This window comes from Echiichthys vipera (assembly GCF_963691815.1).
Source record: "Echiichthys vipera genome assembly, chromosome: 3".
Classification (NCBI taxonomy): domain Eukaryota; kingdom Metazoa; phylum Chordata; class Actinopteri; order Perciformes; family Trachinidae; genus Echiichthys; species Echiichthys vipera.
In genome coordinates, this window is record NC_139828.1 from 15,850,543 (window position 1) to 15,874,320 (window position 23,778).

The window sequence follows — 23,778 nt, forward strand, 5'->3', positions numbered from 1 at the left end:
TACCCTGCTTTTTTCAGTAATTGCCTTACACGCAGACACAATCGTTCCCAAAATGCTTTCTAAAGTCAAAGAGAAGTCATCTCCAATTACAGAGGTGACTTCTTTACATGGATGTGTCTCTGTGTTTTTCCCCCTCCTCTATGCGTTCACAGCAGTGGTGTATTTTGTTTTTCATTCTGTTTTTCACTATTGTATGTTTTCCAAGTGTTTACTTAAGAATGCACGCCTGGATGCATAACACCACAACAAACATCCTGTTCTTACATCCCTCTCATTATTCATTTGCTGACAGATTTGCTGCTTTGTTGTTACATTTTTTTTTCTTTTATACGTGTGCTCCATTCAATTTAAAACCTCCTGAATATTGTATCAATCACACTTTCACCTGTGATATATTTATTATTTATTCAAATCTTTTCTTTTTAAAGAATCATCACCTGACCTTTCACTGCATGTAAAGTAAAAAAATGTTGCTTTTGTCTCACAAGGACATAGGTTTTAGGTCACGGAAGTCATTTGTTTCATAAATTAAAGGTGCAAATCTTCCGCTCTATCTGGTTGATAGGGTTAGCTAGGTCAAACCATTTTTTCCCTCTTTTCCTTGAATGGCATCAGGTTGGGTTCATACATCAAAGTATTTTGGCCATATATATCCCTCAACCATTAGGGAGATCAGTGTCCTCCACCTGCCACCAAAGTCACCCCCCTCAATCCAGATCTCTCCTTCGGGAGGGTATTAAAATGGATTGAGCTAATTAGCCAGTCAACGGCCGTGCACTCATAAAAAGAAAGGAGGGAAAGGAAAAAAATACATGTATGTAGTCACACCACCTCCCCAAAAAATGTCTCATTATTATCAGGTTTTAATGTAACAACAGGTATATTTAAAGTCAGAGTAAGAGGCAGTGTTAGAGAGGTTGTGTTGATATAAAGGACGGCTTTCATTCGACTAATGAGCATGAGAGGATTTAGGACGAGATTGTTGAGTCAGCGGTATCTGACATCTGCCATATTTGATGCAACTCTATAGCTGCCCCCCAACCTTTCCACCAGCCGTCGCTGCCATTGATTACCTGATTAGACACATTGATTGGATTATTTCCTGGAGAAAAGTCGTCTAGATGCCCAATTTATCTGCCGTCGATCCTGAGCTGTTCAGGTGGCAGAAATCGTGAGGCTGGAAAAAAAAATCTTTGTGAACAATCCAATTTAATTAAACTATTTAGTGTATCATATTTTGTTGTATTTTGCACACATATCCTTGTCCTATTTTAAGCATGTTTTGCAGGGTGACTTAATGACTTATCTGCATTTGAGTACAAGTTGACTGCAGGTCAAAAGTTAAAGAAAAGAAAGTTTCTACAAGCAGTACCTTGAGATGAGAGATTTTTAATTGAGGACAGACGGACTATAACTTAATATCCTGCTATTGGACAGACCTGATACACGGCTCAATACATAGTGACCCTAAGTGTCTGCCCTCATGCAGCGTCCTTCAAAATGAAACTGAATCCAGTGAGGCTGCCGTCTCTGTCTGCAGTTCTCCTTCGTGATCAATACATCTGCTAAAACAAATTTGTTATATATATATATAAACCCCCCACCCCAAAAAAAGGAATGTCCTTTTAGAGTCTTTTTCCCCCCTATCATGTTCATTCTGATCCGCACAGATGTGATGCTTCAGCACAGCATTTTATCCATTTCCATGTCTGCATGTAACTGCTTATGGCTGCAAAACAAATGCTTTTTTTCTGAGTTAAGTCCCTTTTGTTTTTGTCGGTGTGTGTTTTTTTGTCTGCCTCAACGCAGGCCATTGTGGACACGGTAGATAACCTTCTGCGACCAGCAGCCTTGAAGTCCTGGCACGACATGAACAGCACAGAGCAAACGCATGCAGCCACCATGCTACTAGATACTTTGGAGGAAGGGGCCTTCGTCCTTGCTGACAACCTCATGGAACCTGCCATCGTCAAAGTTCCTGCAGACAACATTAGTAAGTAAAACAAGAGTTTGCGGTGAACAAATGACAAGAGTTTGTGATTGATGCAAGCTCAGTTAATTTGATTACTTTCAATTCATTGAGAGAGCAACTCTTGTGATAGGGAAAACAAGGCCGTCACATAAAAAAGGACTTTGTTTTCATAATAAGCGTTTAAACCTCCAGGGGAAAAGAAAAACAACGCATATTAGGTTTAACGAGTCGCTTACTGACATAGTGATGAATATCAGACAATTAAATAGACTGGATTCTCTGATTGCACACGCTTAGTTTATAAATGTATGCGTCTAGACCTTGTAACTCTATACATTAATGTGAACATTAGCCTGCTGTGGAGTCAGAAAAAATACATTGTTTATCCACAGCCTCCTTCTCATTTTCTTCTGCTGTTACACCATGCAAGGAAGGCTCCTCGGCTGTTGTTTTTTCTTTGCAGTGTTTTATTCATATTAGTAAAAGTCTCACGGGGACGAAATAATCACTTTGTGACTGACATTTTTATTGTGTAGCTCACTGTCACTGAGATGAAGCGTTTAAGCCATTGATGTCCTTTGGTCTGTGTCAACAATTCAGTTTGTGTAGAAATGTCATGAAGAAAGCTTTGGCATCAATATTCCCAACTGTTTAGTTTTTATGGCCTTGTGTCTACTATTGTCAGATATTGCCATCACAGACATGACTGTCTGAGTCAAGGGCTGGACAATATTTTATCACAATATAGAAAAATATATGTCTATCGTATATATTATTTCTATATTGTTACTATTATAATTTGAAAAAACTACAATAAATAACAAATATTTCCGTGTACGTTCTGATCGTTGCACTTGGGACTGAAGCTGGAGGGAACTATAGGCTGTTGTGCTAAAATTAGTATTCAGTTCTTGTCATTTGTTAAGCAAAGAGAAAGCAAGAAAGCAAGAAATATTCTATATTGTGATATATATTGTTATTGAGATACGAAAAAACCTACATCGGGATAAAAGATTTTGGCCATTTCGCCCAGCCCTTATGTCATTCTCTTGTCTTTTCTCTTTTCATTTCTAACCCATCCTCTGCTTTTCTGTAGTCCTCGATGTGTATGTGCTCAGCACCGACGGCCAGGTCCAGGATTTTAAATTTCCACAATCCAGCGAGGGCGGTATCTCAATCCAGCTGTCAGCCAACACAGTCAAGCTCAACAGCCGGAATGGTAAAATCTCTTAAACATACTGAAAGAAATGGAAGATCGAGATAGTTCTTCCTTTATTCAGTGATTTTGTGTTTGACTTTTGCTCCCGTTCTTGTTTCTGTAAAAAGGTGAAGCATTGTTATTAGTGTTTGGCTTTCCAATACATTCTGTCTCAATCTCTCACTTATCTTTCACTCCTTCTCATTCACTTTAAATGGAACGACATTGGAATAAATGTGTGTTTAAATGTTTTTAGTCCATTCTATTTTCAACAAATGCTTTTTCCTTCATACAGTAGCAGTGAAAGCTCAGTTTTCTTTCTTATCCTCTGATGTCTGTCTGCATCTTTACTGTCTACAGGAGTTGCCAAGCTGGTTTTTGTGCTCTACAAAAATCTGGGCCAGTTCCTCAGCGCAGAAAACGCCACCATCAAAATGGCCAACGAGGCTTACGGCCGCAATGTGTCGGTGGCCGTCAACTCTGACATCATCGCTGCCTCAATCAACAAAGAGTCCAGCCGTGTATTCATTAACGATCCGGTGATTTTTACCCTGCAGCACATTAATGTGAGTCTCCCTGCTGGAGTGAATGGAGAGGTAATATTAAAGAAACACCAGGAGGGAACAGAGTAGACAGAGATCTGCGAATTTGAATTGTAAATGTCTGGATTGGTCAGTCGGTAGTTTATTTAAGTCATTGAACATCAAATTAAAGGAGTCTTTAGAACCTAAGTGAATTCTTAATGAAAACTAATTCTTTAATCAACATTGGGATATAAATGATACCCATTTTCTTTTATAGTGGGAGAAATTAACTCCTAGATTAGCCGTACAATCTAGGATGAAATTACTGGAGCACCAATTATCTTCTGTCTTTAAAAGTTGTCACTAGAGTTCCCAGAGGGCCATGCATGACTCCATTCTTTATCAGAGAAATTGTGCAATTCCAAAGACATGCCGTCAAACAATTATGCTTCTCTGTTATTAAGGCCTCATATACCCAACTATGCTTCGGTTGGTTTGGCAAGCATGTGCCAAATGAGATACAACATATGAATTACCTCATAAGAGCTGTGAAGTGAAAAATCCTCATCCATATCAGGGCGGAAAAATACTTTGTATGAGTAGGGGGTAAATGGCCTCTGTGTTCTACATGTACTTCAATTTCAGGCAGTCAATTATTTGGACACTTAACCATATCTCTTGTTATCTGCAGATGGAGCACTACTTCAACTCCAATTGCTCCTTCTGGAATTACTCTGAGAGGAGTATGATGGGCTACTGGTCCACCCAAGGCTGCAAACTCCTGGACTCCAATAAAACACACACCACCTGCTCCTGCAGCCATCTCACCAACTTTGCCATCCTAATGGCGCACCGTGAAATCCCAGTACGTCACATCCATTTTTTTTATATCCACCTCTAAACTGAGATTTCTTTCAAACTCACCTATAGTATTTAAGAACCCTAGACATCCTTGTTTCTGGATTTAAATACCGATCTAACAAGATTACAGCAATGTTCAGAGAGGAGACATGTATCCTGTTGTTGCAGGCGGTCCCAGTGCCTCTACTGCTTTCTTCATTTATGGTTTAGTTTTGTGAAACACATCGAATTCTCCACTGCAGTGAACTAGAGGCATTTCCTAAAAACAACATCTGTCCTGCAGATAAGTGTGTATACTGTGTTTATTAAAATGTAAAGTTTCTCTAGCTCTCTGGTCCCCAACACTTTTGGCCTGGCTAAGGTAATGGCCACAGTATAAACATAAGGTCAGCAGTAATTTTTGCTTAACAGGTAGATTTTTAGAGACCTGAAGAGGTGAAAGTATCCCGTACTTCTCTAGATAAAACATTGAGAAAAGTATTTTTTGAGCAGTAATGTTAATTTTAAGGTAACATTTATACATATATGAGGTAATATGTTCTAAATCACTAATTTAATATAATGTCAAAATGAATTCTAGTGCTTCAAACATTCCTCACAGAGCTGGGGAAAAAATGTTCTCTTCTTTCTTTCCACAACATATTGTGTAATTGGCCATAATCTTTTTCATTTCTTCCAGGTTAACGAGGGATACCATGGGCTGCTTCTGACTGTCATCACTCGAGTTGGGATTGTGGTGTCCCTTGTCTGCCTCACAATCAGCATCTTCACCTTCTGTTTCTTCCGGGGCCTGCAGAGCGATCGCAACACCATCCACAAGAACCTGTGCATCAATCTCTTCATCGCAGAGTTAATATTCCTAATTGGTATCGATATGACGGAACTCAGGGTAAGCTGGAACGATTGCACCCTATTGATTTGGTTTTGATTCATTCTCTCTTGCTTTATCTCCCTTCACCCCCAAAACATAAAAAAAATACCCTTTCAAAGTAAAATGGATGAGATGTTAAGCATTGTTTGTTTTAACCTTCTCTGCTTGTCCCCTACATGACATGAGTGGGACAGCACCATTAATATAGATTACTAAGGGGCCACGTCTTCCGCTCGACAGGTCTTTTTTCCTCTTTCACTTAAAGCCACTACTGCTATCGCTGAGCCTGTATCTATGCCATTTTTCTCTTTTATTCACCTACATTTTCTCTAGAGGCCCAAAACGTTTTCCTGCATACAGCTGAGCTGTATGATTAAATCTACTAACTCCAACCATACAATAGAATTGGTATTTAAATCTCTGCTATGCTGATGGAAAGCTAAACCTGTGCATAGTCAGAGCCCATGTGGTGAATGAATATTCATTACTTTTCTCATCAATTTCACTGAATGGCTGAAGCAGCAGCGGTGTCTTTTCAGTGGGGTTTAATAAAAATAGGGTATATGATATACAATTGACAATTAAGAAAGTAATATGGTAATTCTTCTTGTCATGTTTAAATAATTTTTTCGCTACAGCTTTATCTAAAAAATAGCCCCATGTTATGTACACTGTGTTTATTGTGTGTAGGCTGTTTGTTTATTTTCCCTTGAATATTTATTCTTTGATTGAATCGGTTATTATTCCCCCTAAGATTGGATGTGCCATCATTGCGGGGATCCTGCACTTCTTCTTCTTGGCCTCCTTCTCCTGGATGTGTCTTGAGGGGGTCCAGCTATACCTGATGCTTGTGGAGGTCTTTGAGAGTGAATACTCACGGAAAAAGTACTACTACGCTTCTGGTTACCTCTTCCCTGCCATCGTGGTCGGTGTCTCCGCAGCTATCGACTACAGGAGCTACGGGACTGAGAAAGCGTGAGTGCAGCTTTCTGAACAAATCCTTGAAATGCAGAGCAGATACACTGGATGCTACACTGTGTGGGCTTACCTGCTGTGACTGTATGTGGCAGCTTTTGAAAATAAATCTGCTCATCATTTCTGCCAAGACTTTACGTCTAAAGAATACACCAAAACATTTGAGCTCCTTTTGTCAGGGATGGGCAGCTGTTCAATTTTTTATGTCATTTGAAAGTGGGCTGACAGACTCAACACTGTGGTTTCAGAGCGGGCCACAGCTACATTAATGCCTTTCTGCTTAAAGACCCTCCTGTGACCTCTTGTTTGTAAATGCTCTCTTAAAGAGAAGAGCACTGTGTCGAGAAAGCCTTTTACGTAGATTAATGGCCATATCTCATCTCCGCTAAGACCCAGCTATCAAGAGGGGCTACGCAGGGTCTCTATTTTGTACTGTATTAATGTTCAATCTGTGAAAAGAGCATTTGAAAGCAAGTTAAATTGAAGAGTTATTTCACAGTCAATGTCATCAGCACAAATAAACAAATAATAAATGTATTTCCTTTAAAGGTCCCATATTGTAAAAAGTGACATTTCCATGTCTTTTCAGAGTATAAATTAGGCTGAGGTGCTTTACAAATACTGTAAAAGTATCCAAACACACTTTCCACAGAGAAATGCACACAGAAACTGTGTATTTAAACGAGCCATCGGGACTTCTGTACAGTTGTGATTCACAGCTATGCTATGGGTAGAAAGTGCCACTACATCCCTGACTGCAATGCAGTGCAGAGAGGCACAGAGTGCAGATGTGGAAGACCCGAAACCTGTCAATCAGATCTGACTGGGCTTTTTTGGGGGACTTAAAGAGACAGGCACTAAAACGGAGCATTTCAGCCAGAGAGTGTATACAGGTATATTCAGACAGACAGAATGATAAAAACAATTTGAACACTAAAGGGTGTACAGATGTTCTATTAGAAACCCAAAATACCAGTATGGATGTGGAGATAAGTATAATATGGGACCTTTAATATTTGGCCAAAGGGACATGCAAACAACTCTGATAATGTTTTTATAGCGTGTGCTTCTCAAAGCTGAAATATGTGTTTCTTTGTGTCATAGGTGCTGGCTAAGTGTGGACAATCATTTCATATGGAGTTTTATAGGACCTGTCACCTTTATCATTATGGTAAGCTGTTTTATTTTCCTTTGACTACTGCGACTGACAGAGTGAGGAAGGGACTGAGAAGGAGAGATGAAAGAGATGAAGGAGAGCGATAAAGCAAGTGAGATGGTTGAACTGAAGGAAAAGTCAGCAGGATTTTCACTCCTCCGTCTCCCATGTGATGACAGGTTAATTTTGCGGCAAAGACAGATTTTGAAGCATCCGACAATCCTCTCTGCCTCTTACCACCTGACAAGGATCAGGATTTGTTAGTGTACTTAAACTTCAATTTTCGCACAATTCCCATGAAGTAACATTACAGACATCACCTAATGGTCTTCCAGTTACACTTCTTATGATAAAGGAACAAAAAAGGAGATTAACCAATTCCTGAAAGTGTGCATTTTACAGCACATACTGTAAGATGGCACTGATAGCTCCTTTTTTCCTCTCTGAATTACCCTCCTTGTGTGTTTGTCTGCCTACGGTAAATATCCGAAAGCAAAAGGCACCTCTCTGTTTGATCAAGGACCGTCAGGGGTGAAGGACATATAGAATCATAATGACATATTTCCCATTGAGCCATGCAATTATTTACTGGTCATGACATTATTATCTCCCGCTCCATCAGAGAGGCTCAGAAGAATACGACCTCAGGGAGTCTTCTTTCCCTGTGCAAAAAAAAAAAGAAATAGCAGGTGGTACTTCTCAGATATATCCTTTCGGCCCACCGCACCATGTATTGCTTTGCCCTCATGCACACCGAGGGATGAGGAAGCTCTGCAAACTTGTCTTGCTGCTGTGCAGGGAGGACGGTTGGTATTTGTTCAGCGCTGTGTTCATTATCCAGCATAATGGTTGCTACTGTATCTACAGATGCAGTGACCTCTGTTGAACATCAAACTGATACTGAAAATATACAGGAGAGAGGGGGCACACATGTCAAATTCCACTGCCAGACCACTTGCAGCTTTCAAAGTAAAGCTATAGAACATTTCTTTGTCTGTGTGGTAACAAAATGGATAAAAGACAAAACTGCTGGCTGGACTGCGTTTCACAGTTTACTGAAAAAGAGACATTGCCACTCGATGTAGCATTTAAAAAATGGAGGAAGAAGTGTACAGGCGGGATGTGTTGAATTGAAATGTCTTTGAGTAAATGGTGAATGTTTTCCTTTTTTTGCTTTCATTGATTTTTTTGTTTACCTCTCAGCACCTGCCGTGAATGTGTGAGCTTATAATTAAGGGAAAGCTAACAATGTATTAAAACAAACCCCGTCTCAGCAAATGCTCTTTCAGCCACACAGGAATATGTTTCCTTCCCTGAAATTGGGCTCTCATTGTTTTCCAATCATGTTGCTTGCTTCCACAATGATTTGCATGAAAAATGCATCTGCAGTGGAAATGATGATCAGGATCCCAGTGGTGATGACCGGGAAGATAGAATCATGACCCTGTGAGGAGCTAATGTATTGTAGCAGAGCTAATGTGTGACAGGAATGATGTTTTGCGGCACTGGCTCAGGCATGCTGCTCCTCTGATTCTGTGCAACAATTGACTCAAAAAGACAAAGTACTGTGGAAAGGGGCATCTCAGGGGAGTTTGCAGGAGCAAGGTTTGTCTACACCATCCGTGACCCTGGTTTCGCTACAAATTGGCTTTGTCCTTGTCAATGAGGCAGAGGGAGAGCAGAAGAAGAGGCACACAAGGAAGAGAAAAGGAGAGAAAACAGGGTTGTTTTGGCTCATGTCTGGATCCCCACCCGCCACCCAAAGCCATGTCTGTGCCAAATAACATTGGTTTTGACCTTAGGTGGTCATGCTTCTTTTCTCATCCTTTTGTTTCTTCTCCCTTTTTCTTGCTTTTCCTGTTTTTTTTTTTTTATCCTGTCTAAAACAGGCCCTAAATACTGACTGAAAACAAAAGCTGGTGGAAGGCATTTAGATCCTTGTTCTTTGGCAGAGGTTGCCCTGTCTCTGGGCACAGGGGGTATTAGATCCATGAAAGAGGAACATGGAAGTAATGAGTGGTGGGGGGAGCCATTAGTATGCTTGAGATGGCTTCAACACAAGGCCTTTTGGATCATGACACGTCAGGAGCAGTTCTTATCATCTGGACAGCTCCATCTGCACCTTTAATATTTTATCCCCAGCAGTTCATTTAGAGTTCAGTGTATATATACATGGACCACTTCAGTATAAAAAAAAAAGCAAGCTTTCTCCTCAGTCCCAGTGTGGCGAGGTGCTTCTGCATGGCTTACAGTGATGATTCAGAGACATAGTGAAGGATGGAAGCAAGGCAGCTTCGCTCTAGCATGGGGGATCCCTCAGGAAGGGCTGTGAAAGCATGTCAGTGGGGGTGGGAACATGTGCTGTGCTGCTAGGTTACTTTAAAGTACTGTGTCCCTCTCCTCTGTCTCATTGGATCCATGTCACCACTCTAGGCTGTGTGAAAGGGTTTTTCAAAAGTCCTCGCCCTCCTGTCCCTCCTCCCCTCCCCCACTGTCTGACTCATGCAGGCGGCTGAAAGGAATAATGGCTGATAGCTGCGAAACAAAACATAGTTACAGTGCTGTCTGTGATATAAAAGAAGGTTCACGATTCAGGATTTTTTTTTTCACTCTCCCATTCGCCCCTCTCCTTTTACTGCCCGGGTTATTGTGAGCGGCTCCGTGAGTTGATTGCATGTGGAGGGGTGATGTATTGATCACTGGCAGTCTTTTGATAACAGCGTGCACCAGTACACGGACAATTTCTGTTCAAGAGTGAATAGCTGTGGAGTCCAGCTTGCAAAGGTCATTTATTTATTTCATGCCCTCATGCTGGCAGTGCATCTCCAGTTTTCTCTCTTCAAAAGATAACAAGATAACACTGCAATGTACTGCTTATAAGGCTCCCCTGGGGGAAAAAAAGAATTTGTTATTGCAAATGTGTTCATTTTTGTAGGTTTTTTGTGTGTGTTGTATGTGTGTTTTACTTACATGCCCCTAATGCAGCTGCTGTGTTTTTGTGCGTTTCTGATCCTTTGATATGCACTATTGGAGATACACATTTCAATTTCTGTTTCTTAGATATTCCTTGACATTTATACATGCCCGGCTTGCAGAACAAACACTGTCTGGCTTCTCTGCTGTGAGTGCATATACATGCTGTGTCAGGGACTAGTTTGCCCAGGAATAAATGTTTCTGAAGTAAATTATTTGGAGCGGCTCCTTGCTGGCCCATCCAGCCTTTGTGTCTCTAAATCACTGTATTGATTTCTAAGGTACCGAATAAATGCGCTCTGAAACACAGCACATAGTATCCTTGTCTCAACCTGATATGTGCCACTGGCTCTCTTAAGATTTAATACATTAAAACAAGCAGGCAAACACCATGTCCTGCTCCCCCTCTTTCTCTCTCTCTCTCTCTCTCTCTCTCTCTCTCTCTCTCTCTCTCTCTCTCTCTCTCTCTCTCTCTCTCTCTCTCTCTTTCATCTGTCCACACACAAGAATCGAACAAAATATACCATGTTCCCTCAAGCCTTTTGTAGCTGGTTACACCTCATAATATTTCACTATGTGCATAAAATGATATGCAGTTGTTTTGTACAACAAGAGGGTCTCTTATTTCTCCTGCTACTTTTCATTCCCTGCTGACTTTGCCAGACTGCTGCTGTGTGGCTGTTTCTTTCTTTCTTTCTTTCTTTTTTTTGTACTGTGATAGATTTTAATGCATTTCCATGCTCTTATTGATATAGAATGACACTAAATTTGGCGCCAGTCAGCCCGTCTGAGCTCGGCTGGAACGATAGATGTTTATTGGATTAGTCTGTGGACAAGCAGAGATTTGAAGGCTCTCCTCTTTTAATACTTAAAGTCATATTAACAGGTTTTTTTTCTCTGTGTGTGTCTGCTGTATCTTACATCATACATCTTCACGTATTAACACTGCCATTACTCTGTTTTGACAGCTCAATCTCATCTTCCTGGTCATCACAATGTACAAAATGGTGAAGCACTCCACCACCCTGAAACCAGACTCTAGCCGACTGGAGAATATAAAGTAAGTAAAGGGTCATATGCTGAACTTCCCATTCTCCTACTTATCAGGAATTTAACACTGGTGCTATTCTGCCAATACCCCCAGGAAAACTAAGTCTATTTTACTCTTGAGGTAATGATTTTATTTCTTTTTACTTAATAATGTGTCATGGGAAAATGCATTACCTCCCCCACCTCTGAGCCGAATTTCCTGGACTAGCAAGTGATATTAGAATACATTTATTTTTCAGTCTGAAATTATCCAATGCAGATGGAACTTTTACCAGAGGAATTCATTATTTTTGACTCTGGAGAATCTAAATGTTACACAGTTTTTAATGAGACTTTCTGGCATGACTAAGCTGTCATGAGGACTACACGGACTTTTTGTAAGTTGACGTTTTCGTCGCTTTGTTGTTTTGCTCCAAGCCACTAGCCACAGAATTGCACTGGCATGACACACACACACACACACACATCACTCTACGGCTGCAGCTTAACTATGCGCTGTTGGCTCCACAAGGGTGGGGTGCACTGGAACAGCTACCATGTGTGTTTGCCGCTGGAACATGTCAAACCTTTTTTTTTTATAGATCCAAGTGTCTAATCCCAGAAAAGAAAAGAAAAATTCCTTCCCGACAAAAACGCCACCGCCCGACCACCACCCCACCATCCCTTTCAAGTGTAGGCTTTCTGACTCGACCTCAACATTAATGACGTGTTTTGCTTTGGGAAAGAAAATAATGTTTCTTCTGAAGCACTAATTGTTTTGTTTTGTTTCTTTGCACTTACTTGAAAACAATATTTATTGCTCTTTACTGCAGTCTGCATTTCACGGCCGCTTCCATTTGGGGGCTGTATGGTTTCGATGCTCGCAGTAGCACAGTCGGTTTGCACCATTATATATTACAACTTCCAGCACTCTGTGTAGGAGCAGCAGTGTTGCTATTTCCATCCAGTGTTTGTTATTTTTCATTTTTTTCCTTAATGAATGTGTGCACTGTGGTAAAACTACAATCAGGAAGAACAGAAAAAAAGAAAGAAGACAGAAAAAAGGCTTATTTAGACTTCAGGTTTGTGTAAGATAAACTACTGCCTTATCAAGGATACACAACACATATACTGAACATGGTGGCACTCAACATGGTGTGCATTTGTACTTGGATGTTAGAAATGATTTATCTTAAGCTTGTTTATACTGCAGGAATACACCGTATTAATAGCTGTTTCCTTGTGGTTTTCTTCTTTGTTTTCTTGTGCCAAAGTGTGGTCTGAAAGTCAGTTTAGCACCAGTATCATTGCATGTTGCATGTGAAGGCAAAGTTAACGCACACCCTCTCCTTTCTCTTCTTCTGTCATTCTCCTCCTCTCTCTGTTCTGCGATCCGCACCAGTAATTATCGCGTATGTGACGGCTACTATAATACAGATTTGCCTGGGTAAGCTTTTACTACTGTATATATAAATATATATATATATATATACTTACATCAGTTAATTTCACCCACACAACACCACCCACGCTTACAATGGCTTTAATGCAAATTCAACCACAGACATCTTGCTCTGACCGAATGCTTTACACAGACTTTAATTGAATCATCAACAGAAAAACATACATCTCTAAGTTCTTGTTAGACATTGCCTCTCGTGATTTGCCTTGAATCAAAGTTGAAGCTATCTTACTTAAATGCCGACTAACCCACGCTGTTATGCGCTCTGATCTAATTGTGTCTCTCTTTTCCTGCTTATCATGCTCTCTAGCTACGAAGATAATAAACGTTTTATCAAGTAAGGACATGTTTGCCCAGAAGTCTCCTCTTCAGCTTGTAGTTTATCCTCTTCTCTTCGTTTATTCTTTCTCTCCTTTTTTCTTTCTTTCTTCCGCCGGTTCATTCTCTCTTTCTCACAAACTGCAGCTTCAGAGCTACTCATCCACCGTCTTTGTGACCGTGTCCATCTTGAAAGCCAGTGTTGTTTTTGTTGTTGTTGTTGTTGTTGTTGTTGTTGTTGTTGTGTGTTTGAGCGCTGACATGTGTCCGCCAGTGGTGTGTGAAGGCTCTACAGGACCTTCACACACGAGGCGGTGGAATCTCCTTTTTTTTTATCCTTGAACGCTTCCCACATCTGCTTAGTTCTCAAGCTCTAATAACACACTCACTAGATAAATATTAAGTATTTGATAGTATCAGAGGCTTATTTTTGGGCATGCTGTGGTTTCTAATTATGCTCCTCTGTATGTTCACATAAAAAGTTATTTAAAGAAAACAAGATCAAGGTTTTTGCTTCCTTCTAGCCTGATTGACAGCAGGAACTGCATTGGAGTTTAGGCTGAGAGTGTGTGTGTGTGTGTGTGTGTGGATGGAGGGGTGGGGGCAGTTATGGCTGCATAGGTGTTGTTTGTCATTTTAATGTTTTCCTCTCACCTGTTTTATAGCTTTTTTCGTAGTTTATTCATAGTTCTGGGGATTGTAAACCCCACTCATCATCCTCTCAGATCACTCATTTCCTCTCACGCTGGATTCCTCCTCTCCTTGTGTTTGCGTTATGCCGTCCTTTCAGGTCCTGGGTCATGGGTGCCTTCGCTTTGCTGTTTCTGCTGGGTCTCACGTGGTCCTTCGGTCTCTTCTTCATCAACGAGGCCTCGATTGTCATGGCGTACCTCTTCACCATTTTCAACACCTTCCAAGGAATGTTTATCTTCATCTTCCACTGCCTTCTGCAGAAAAAAGTAAGTTTCTCGCCATCCGCAGTGCTCAAAGAAAAGTTTATTTTTTTTCTTCTTTAAAGTGAAACACTCACCCTTCACACCTTTGCACCAGAATGCAAAATTCACAGAGCACCACATACTAATATAAAGAACAAACACTGCCTGCTCCAAGACCTTGGCTAAGTCATATTTAAAGTCAACAAGGTACTGTAGGTAAACACTCAGCTGTTTGCTCACGCAGGTCCGCAAAGAGTACAGCAAGTGCTTCCGCCACACGTACTGCTGCGGAGGGCTGCCAACTGAGAGCTCACACGGTTCTGCAAAGACTTCCACCACACGGACCAGCGCACGCTACTCCTCTGGTACACAGGTAGACCGGCAGCTTCATACAGTCAAAGACTCACCGAGTGTCAAAACAGAGCCAAGCACAGTTGTTTCCTGCACACACTCTCACCGTACAGCTGATTTACATTGTTATGAACCCCAACGTTGAAACAACTGCTCATGAGAATGTACTTTCATCATGAGCGTGACTAAATAAATGCATTTTAGCTTCAGAGGTAGATCAAGTGACAAACATTATGCCACATTTACAAGCAGCACCTGCTGTACTGCATGAGTAACTTTCTGCTGTTCTGCCCCCTTTAGCACTCGCTTTTATCTTTTTCTCACTAACATGTGCATGAGAAATAATACTGCACTGTTTAAGGAGCATTACAAGCACACTTTACCTTGGGGAAAGATAAAATTGCAACAAAAAAAAAACATATTTCCTTTATCCTTTTCTTATTAAAGATGAATAAGATGTGCTTATAGAGAAACATCCATACTATTCTTTAACCTCCAGCCTTATTGAGGGTACTCGAGGCTGGAGCTAAAGTCGTTCAAAAGTTGACTTACATTAATTAGTTTTGAAAGACACATACAGAGAAAGTGAGAATTAGTGCTGCCCTTGCCTCACTGCATAATAGTATGCACGTGAGGGGTGGTTAAGTCAGTAGTATGTACATAGAAAATAAATGAAAGCTGATCTAAAAGGTGAGCGGGCTTGTTTGAGGTCCTAATGACTGTCCCTTGTTGACCTGACAGAGTCGTATCAGGAGAATGTGGAATGACACCGTAAGAAAGCAATCTGAGTCCTCCTTTATCTCAGGTGACATCAACAGCACCTCCACCCTTAACCAAGGTCAGTTCACACCTCATTTCTCTCCACATGCACACCTATGTACACATTTCATCATCCAGCTAAAAATACCTCCAATGATCCCACACCACCATAAAGGATCCTAATCGCAATAAATGCCTTCAGCTTGAAAAGACAGAGCAGTACGGTTAAAAAATAAAAAGATGTAGGCCTTAAGTCTAGGATCTGTGCTCTGCCAACTGAGGATTACAAAAATCCGTCCTCAAATACTCTGTGCGCTGACATTCTGGCTGCTAACGTCACTCTCAAATTGGGCCAAGGCTAGAGGAGCATTTTTTATTTAAGTGCTAGCTGTCCAAAGTTCATACCCAGGCTCAGGGGAAACATAGACAAAGCTAAAAACAGGGAAGTTTTATTTCAGGGAAATCTTAACACGCAAAAAAGGGCCATTTGTTGCCTGGCATGTAAGGTGACCTGAGAATTTATGAGGGAGGAAGAGAAAAAAACTGTCATTTATTATTTAGCTTGAGCACAAATATGATGATGAGAAGATGATGTTCAACTCTGACTGACCTGGAGTTAGTAGGCTGTTGTTAGGCTTTCTGCTGCCTCTGAAATGACTTTCCAAGCATGCGATGGAAAAGAGGGTTTACACCGAGATGGTTTAACTTCACTCCCTCCTCTACTCCCTCTAACTCCCGTCACTGCCGCTCTTGCCTTCCCTTTCTTTTTTTCTATCACTTCACACAAGGTAAAACATTACACCTAGGGCTTTGAAGCACATTTGACCCTGCAATACATCTGTAACAATATAGAACTTTTTTTTTCGACAGTACCATTTCCTGGAGATGTTAATGTAAAGGTTGGATATTGATCACTCCAGGGTGTAGTAGCCTAGTTACCCTGGAGAGTCAGTGCACTAAAAGAGGGCTCTATCTCCTAGAAGCACTTCCCTGTCATTAAAAACATCCCTGGAGACTTCCCAACATGACAGATGGCATTTAACACAGGTGATAAATGGCAGTGGAAATACCTCAGATCCTTAAAACACATCGCAAGCTGGGGGAAAAAAAACTGAACGTCACATGAGGTTTGGAAGGCAAAAAATATGTTTTTGATATGATTCTGCTCTTTGTCCTAGGGGATATTTTGTATTGGGACCTGGTTCAAACAATAAAACCTTTGCCCAAGGTTTGGGCTATTTTTGACAAATCTTCTCAAAATAATAAGTAAAATGACCAATGGAAATGCAGAAATGAGCACAATGGGTTGGCAATTGGTTTATAAATGAATGGGTGATGAATGACCTGAACACGCATAAGAAATGAACCTGAAGCTGGTCAATGTGGGGAAGCAAAAGTGGAATTTCTTTTTTTTTTTTTTTTTTTGCACATGCAGAAGCAGCTGGTTTCTTGCTTCTCAAACTTTAATCTGCATTCTCAACTCTAAAGTGAACACCCTAGTTCTTCATATCCTTGCAGACATTCTGGGTGACACCACACGGCCCAATATACAAACTTGCTGAAAATTTCTTTTCACCATGAAACTTTCATTCACTGTCGGCTGACTGCGCCAAACTTAACTCCTCTTCTGTCTTGCCACTCCAGGGATGACCGGGAACTATCTACTAACAAATCCTCTTCTTCGACCACAAGGCACTAACAACCCTTATAACACCTTACTGGCCGAGACTGTCGTATGTAACACCCCCACGGCTCCAGTGTTTAACTCACCAGGTGTGCTTACTTAATACTTTCACCTGCATTCAGGCTTTTCTTCTCTCTTTGCCTCCTTTCTTTCTCTCCCTCTTTGTCTCTATTGTTGACTATACAGCAAGCAAAATGAAAAGCAGGATGTTCAGCAGTATCCCTTTTCCTTCTGAATCATTGTCTCCCAAATATGCAATACAGTACGTACTGTGTGCACGTTTTCATGTAAAACGGAGATTTTTGTGGTTCGTCTCAACTCAGCCTCTGTGTTCTCATATTTCTCTTATCCAAACTCTGAATGGGACATAATGATTAAGATGGGAAAGAGATACTACATGTCCTGCCTTGTGATAATGTAAACATTGGTGTAGACCTATACGATAAACTGCATGATTATTAAGATTTATGCTCCCGAATTTGTCAGGTGATTTGTTATTTTTTGTATTTTAGAGGGAGCTTTGCCCTTTAAACGTGTTAAAGTGCAAGCAAAGTCCATGTTGCTTAATTCAGATGGACTTAATGCAACTGTTGCATTACGTTGTCTCTGTAATGACATATTTTGTACTCAGAAAACCTTTTAAAAAAATCAGTATATCTCAATTGCACATGGCATTTACCCATATATCCCACTTAAACGACTGTGCTGCGATTTTGTCTGCTACTCTATTTTGAAACTGAAATGGCATCTTCTGTCATGTTCTCTGCTTTTCCCCTGTGCCTTCCTCTAGTGACCTACAGAGAGACAAGTATGGGAGTAAAACTTAACTTTGCCTATCAAATGTAAATTTTTTTCAGCATGCTTATTAAAAACAACCGAAACCCTGGCACAATCATTTGGTTTACTTTAGGCCATTAACACACACCCAGTGAGCAAGTGGTTCACAAAATTATCCACCCAAATTCTGCTGTAATCTGAAAAGGAAAGATTTCTCTAGTCATGTCAAGAAATCTTCAGGAACTGACAGCTGTACCACAAATTCCCATTACTTTGCTTCTCCCTCTTCTGCTTAGTTTGTGGTTTTTAACTGACCAAAAATGTGTTGCTTTTTTTCTGGCAGAAAGGAGCATTTTTAAGAGAGGTTTCTTTTTTTCTTCCTTTCTCTCTTCTTGATTTTCCCCAGAATGCCTTCCCTCCCATGGCATTCGACAGTCTCGGTGTCCAGTAGTATTCCCCGCACACCTTTCCAGACAGCACTTGTCTGGATACTAAATTGCCTCCTAGCAGGCACAAACACATGGATGTCATGGCAGCAGCTGTTTAATTTTCCCTTATATTTTTTTTCTTCTTCTTCTTCTCATTTCCCCTCATATATCCAATAGTCTCTGTAAAAAAACACTTTCATCATGCCTCCTATAATCAAAATCACTCCCTTTTTTTTGGACAAAGACAAACGTTGCAGTAAAATATCCCATTAGTCTTCATCTTCATTTTTTATATCTGTTATTCTATGAGAAGGCATGTTAGCCACAACATTTTTTCCCTTTATCTTCTCTCTCAATCATGGCTAATATTTATCTTTTTTGTCTGCTGTTTACCATGACCTCCATGCTTTCAAAAATTCCTAACATGACTGCATCTGACCTCTGCAGCGGCTGTGTTATTCTTGAGTCGTTCTGCTAGTGGCCTGGGTCTCACTGGGAACTGTCAGTGTGACGGATGCCAAGTGCTGGGCTGCGGGCAAGCTCTGACCTTTGCCAGCTCTGGGTACACAAGCTGCCAACTAATGGACAGAAATTGTACCAACACAAGCAAAACAAATGAAAAAAAGAAACATCTTAAAAAAAATAATAGCTGTTTGGCATTTAATTTATAAAAGTAAAAGCTATTTAATGCTTGTTTGTATTATTTGCTGAACCCTTGCTCTTGCTTAGTTGCAGCTAAGAATTTTTCTTTATGTTTTTTTATTCTTTTGAGTGATTCTTCTTCATGTTACAATAAATCATTTTACTTTCTTTTGTACATCAGCTGCTCTTAGACCAGATAGCCTGAGCAGACAGACATGATGTGAGTTGTCTAAAGTGAGTCTTTTCACCTGCTGTGTGTGGTGATGGTGGAGTGCTGCTTGTGGGCTCCCCTTGTAGTGAGAACAAAGATGGCTGTCCCATGTTGATACATGACTACTTCCCCTCTCTGTCTGTGTCATCTTTTCCCATCTCTGTCCTTTTCTTTCCCTCGGCACATCCAACCTATTAGTTGCTAGAAAACCTTAAGTGTTGTAGCTTGCCCGTTTGTGGCTTCATACTTGTGGACATCTACTTTTGCCCGGTGTGTTGTGATGATGATAACTGTTTCACTTTGTTTCTTAATGTTGTTTGGGATCTTTTTCCATTGCTTTGTCACTCTAGTGGCAGACTAAAAACGCACAATGCTCTGTTTATTACAAAGCATTTTTTTTAAAGGAAATTCACAAATGTATATGTGAGAAAGTAAAATGATTTTCTCAGTGCCAATCACGCATGCGTATTTATACATATTTATACATATACATTGTTTTTTAAGGATTGTGCCTAACTAACAGATTTATGGCATGGCTTAATTTGACTTGAGTTTTCTCTGTGAAACTGCATCCTAAACAGCATTAAACCTTTGTTCCTTTATTTGATGGTTATTGCTGTTGACTAATGTGAAATCCCCTCACATGTCCCTCTCTTTCCAGGGCACTCACTGAACAATGTGGTGAGGGATACAAGTGCAATGGATACTCTACCGCTAAATGGTAACTTTAACAATAGCTACTCGCTTCGCAATGGGGACTTTGGCGACAGTGTGCAGGTAGTAGACTGCGGCCTCAGTCTGGACGATGCTGCCTTCGAGAAAATGATCATCTCCGAGCTAGTACACAACAACCTGCGTGCCTGTAACAAAAGCCACCATCAGCAACAGCAGCAGCACCACAGTTTACATCATCCGCCCCACCATCAGCAGCCCCCGCAGTACCACCATCACCACCACACGGAGCGGGCTCCGCCCAAGGTGACGGTGGTAGGCGGCAGCAGCAGCGAAGACGACGCTATCGTAGCCGACGCTTCGTCTTTGGTGCATGTGGGCGGCACGGTGGGCCTTGAGCTGCACCATCAGCGGGAGCTGGAGGCGCCGCTCATTCCCCAGCGGACTCACTCGCTTCTGTATGCACCCCAGAAGAAGGTGAGGACCGATGGGGGAGTTGAAACCTTTGTCAGCGAGCTGACACCAACCAACCCTGACGATAATCTGCAATCCCCAAACAGAGACTCCTTGTACACTAGTATGCCTAATCTGAGGGACTCTCCGTACCCCGAGAGCAGCCCCGACGTGGTGGAGGACCTGTCCCCCTGCAAGGGGAGCGAGAATGAGGACGTTTACTACAAGAGCATGCCTAACTTAGGGTCTGGCCACCAGCTCCAAGCCTATTACCAGATAGGCAGAGGGGGCAGTGATGGTTACATTATTCCTATTACTAAAGATGGCTGCATCCCTGAAGGTGATGTACGGGAAGGACAGATGCAGTTAGTGACAAGCCTTTAAATGTATTTAAATCATCCCCAAACCTATTCCTGCTCCTTTGCAGCCCTGACCTCTTGGGAGGACACACTAGTGAAGGGAAAGGAAGTGTTTGTTTTATTTTTGAAGAAAGTCTAGGTGCCCCGTCATACACACATTTACAGATCTCCCTCCTCCTCCTTCTCCAGCTGCAATGCATCTCCTCTCCACAACTGCCCCTCTCCCTACCTTCCCTGCAGACAAACAGACTTGGTGCACAGCGATGGCAGTGCAAAGTTTAATTGAGACTGTACATAAAATGCAGAGTCAAATTTCAATTTTAAGAGACAAGCCAACTATGTATTTAAATGTGCTGCTGCTGTTGAATAATTGAGAAAAATTTAAGGTACGAAAATGAAAAAAGACACAAAAAAAAAGAAACATAACTGGCTACATCATATCAGCAATTTCTCAATCAAAAGGTTGTACATACACTCCCCAACATTCTCTTTGAAGCCTGTTTTATTTTATTTTAAGATGTTGTACACAAAACAACACCACTGGGCCAGGACATGGACTGAAATATTCCTGATCAGACTGCCAGAAAAGGAATACAAGGTCCTGGTTGCCCAGAGTCGCTCTCCGTCACTATGAATTTTGGATTGTATAACCACTAGCAATCAAGCCCCTGGCCTTATATTTTCTCAACTGTACATTGAACTGTTGTCAAGGAAAATGGCTAAAATATATATTTTGTTGTATTGCTAGTGTAAAATTAAAAATCATGGAAAACCGTAAATATGAAGAAACCTTTTAATTGCAAAATTTAACGTTTGAGAGACTATTGTGTAGAAGTTGCACATATGTTAAACAGTGTGTTTATGGTTCCATCACTTCATTCATGGTAGTATGTTTGAACTTAAAGGCTTATGAAAAGAAAGGAGGATTCAACAAATTACAAAGATGCATTATCACTTTTTTCCACTTGTGAACAGTGTTTTTTTGCTTAATGAGTTCCACTGATATCGCCCATTGAAATATGTCTGTTTGATTTTGCCAAAGTGGCATTACTTCAGTAGAATGGGAATGATAAAAACCCAGTTAAAGTGATTTACTTAAATAAATTACACATTTATTTTGTGTAATTATGAATTAAATAGATCTTTTTAACAGCGATGACAGAGGGATGGGCGAGCGCAACTGAAATGAAACCAATTTTTGACGATAAAGTTTCTATCATAAATGTAGTTCTTCCGCCTGGGTTTGGACATTTTATTTATTAAAATCTTTCCAAAAAATAAGTGGGAAATGTGTGAATATTTTCCAACACTGGTATACATGCTGTACTGTAGCTCATGTTTTTTATGTAAACATGTTACCAAGGGGCTCATCACTTAAGACTGATGTAAAGTTCAACACTTGTATAACAAATAAAATAAATGTGAGATTTTTTGTCAAATGCCAGTTGCTTTTTAATGCTTTGTGTTTTTGGTACTATTTGAGAAAAACAGGTTTAATTATTTTGCTATGGACAAAATACACTTTTGACTCAGGTTATTAGTAAGTCCCGAGCACCTTGAAAAGGTAAAAGTGGTGAATTTGTTTTCTGGGGAATTTATTTGCTTTTTGTTCTGCTATTTAATTCAAACGCTGCAGAGTAGAGAGATCTCGTTTCACCGTATGTGTTAGAGAAGCCAAATCTTTCCATGTGATTCAAAGATGAGAAACTCAGGTAGGAAAATTGCATTGTAAATGTTCCTCTGTGTGGTTGTAACACTAATAAAGGTTCGAAAAATGACTGGAATGGTTCACAGCATTGTCCACTTAGTATATTATTGAATGAGCACTCATCCTGGCACCATTAAAAAGCCGGGCACGACAGAAATCTTGTAAGATAATGCCGCGTGGGAGTGAAAATGTGTCCGTGGACATAACAAGGGGTCAATGTTACACTTGGCTGCGGTTGTAGAAATACATTACACATAATATGTCCGAGTATGACACGTATTTGCTCTAATTAATGTCTGCTGCTGCTGCTGCTGCTGCTGCTGCTACTGCAGTCAGCTCCTGTACGGTTTATGCCTCAGGTAATGCTAATTCACGAAGCATTTTAATATAACACCAGTTGAGACAGAGTGACAGCTCTCAGCAGGGTAGCTGGAAATTGCACTGTTTACCATTTGGCATTGAAGGAAATGACTCAGAACTCAGCAAAAAATGCACTTTATGTCAGAGCCAGTGCACAGAATGCTGTGTGGGCTGCGTGTTGTTTTGACTTTTTCTACAATTACATGACATTTTGTGCAATTATCTGAGGCTACAAATTGTCAGAGAAGAATTATGTTCTTTTTTTTTTTTACAGACCCTCTTTGAATGTCAGTTAGGAATCAAGTGTTGAGGTGATTGTTGACTGTTGAAATGGCAGACATAATGACGTGCATAATAATGACGAGGGGAAAAAATCATATTGATTTTCATTCTGCATTGTTAAATATGCAGCGCCATTTTATCTGCATGAAAGCCCAAAAGTTTGAATATACAATTTTTTGTTGGCAAAGAATCATTTTTAGATAATTACAAAATGACTTAGACGGTAACAAATTTAACTGTTGATTGAAACAAAAGTAATTATAAACAGCCTTTCATGTTAGCAAATAACCTTTGAGGTCTCATCCCACACTGAAAGAAAGAAAAACCAACTCGTTTTGGAGAGTATTTTGTGTTAATCAATTCTGCAGTAAACACTAAACTGTGTCATTGTTTAACGTCATTCTATTTTAATTCATTGTTTCTGAGAGCCTTAACTGCACCAGCATTTTTTCAGTTTACCTGAAATAGAAAAGACAACTCTTTAGTGCAGGATAAAGTGTTAAAATAAAGTCCACATTAACAGCAGAATAATCCATCTACACCATGAGTAGGTAGTCTCTCCTCAAGAATAGACTAACAAATAATTGCCAACCTTTTCCTCACCCCTCTCTCTAACTGCAGTTTGTTTATCCTAACACCGTGACCTTAAGCATGGATAAACTCGGCTGGTAAGCACGTTTATTTTCATTATTAAGGGCCAGGAAACATGAGCTCGGACTGGCTATTTGTCTGTGACAGGGAATGTGGACTCGGCACCCTATAGCTTTGCGTGTGGCCCTCTCACCATGCAAGAGCCTCTCTAATTCCCCATCTTTTGC

At 40.6% G+C, this 23,778-nt stretch overlaps 1 protein-coding gene across 9 annotated transcripts in view; it reads left to right on the top strand.

The window, feature by feature from the left end:
* The window catches only part of adgrl2a (adhesion G protein-coupled receptor L2a), a 97,029-nt gene extending 74,999 nt beyond the window's left edge, over positions 1-22,030 (top strand). For 2 of the 9 annotated variants that reach the window (XM_083940689.1, XM_083940691.1), the window contains 12 exons: positions 1,810-1,993; positions 3,069-3,191; positions 3,531-3,766; positions 4,386-4,559; positions 5,235-5,444; positions 6,181-6,401; positions 7,506-7,572; positions 11,499-11,590; positions 14,130-14,298; positions 14,519-14,647; positions 15,367-15,463; positions 19,788-22,030. In XM_083940689.1, the coding sequence (XP_083796815.1) occupies positions 1,810-1,993; positions 3,069-3,191; positions 3,531-3,766; positions 4,386-4,559; positions 5,235-5,444; positions 6,181-6,401; positions 7,506-7,572; positions 11,499-11,590; positions 14,130-14,298; positions 14,519-14,647; positions 15,367-15,463; positions 19,788-20,635 (2,550 nt within the window). In that variant the 3' untranslated portion in view covers positions 20,636-22,030. Of the gene's footprint in view, positions 1-1,809; positions 1,994-3,068; positions 3,192-3,530; positions 3,767-4,385; positions 4,560-5,234; positions 5,445-6,180; positions 6,402-7,505; positions 7,573-11,498; positions 11,591-14,129; positions 14,299-14,518; positions 14,648-15,366; positions 15,464-17,028; positions 19,150-19,787 lie in introns of those variants that run through there. The other 7 variants (XM_083940690.1, XM_083940693.1, XM_083940697.1 and 4 more) reach the window with 6 other exon arrangements.
* Positions 22,031-23,778: the final 1,748 nt, after the last annotated feature.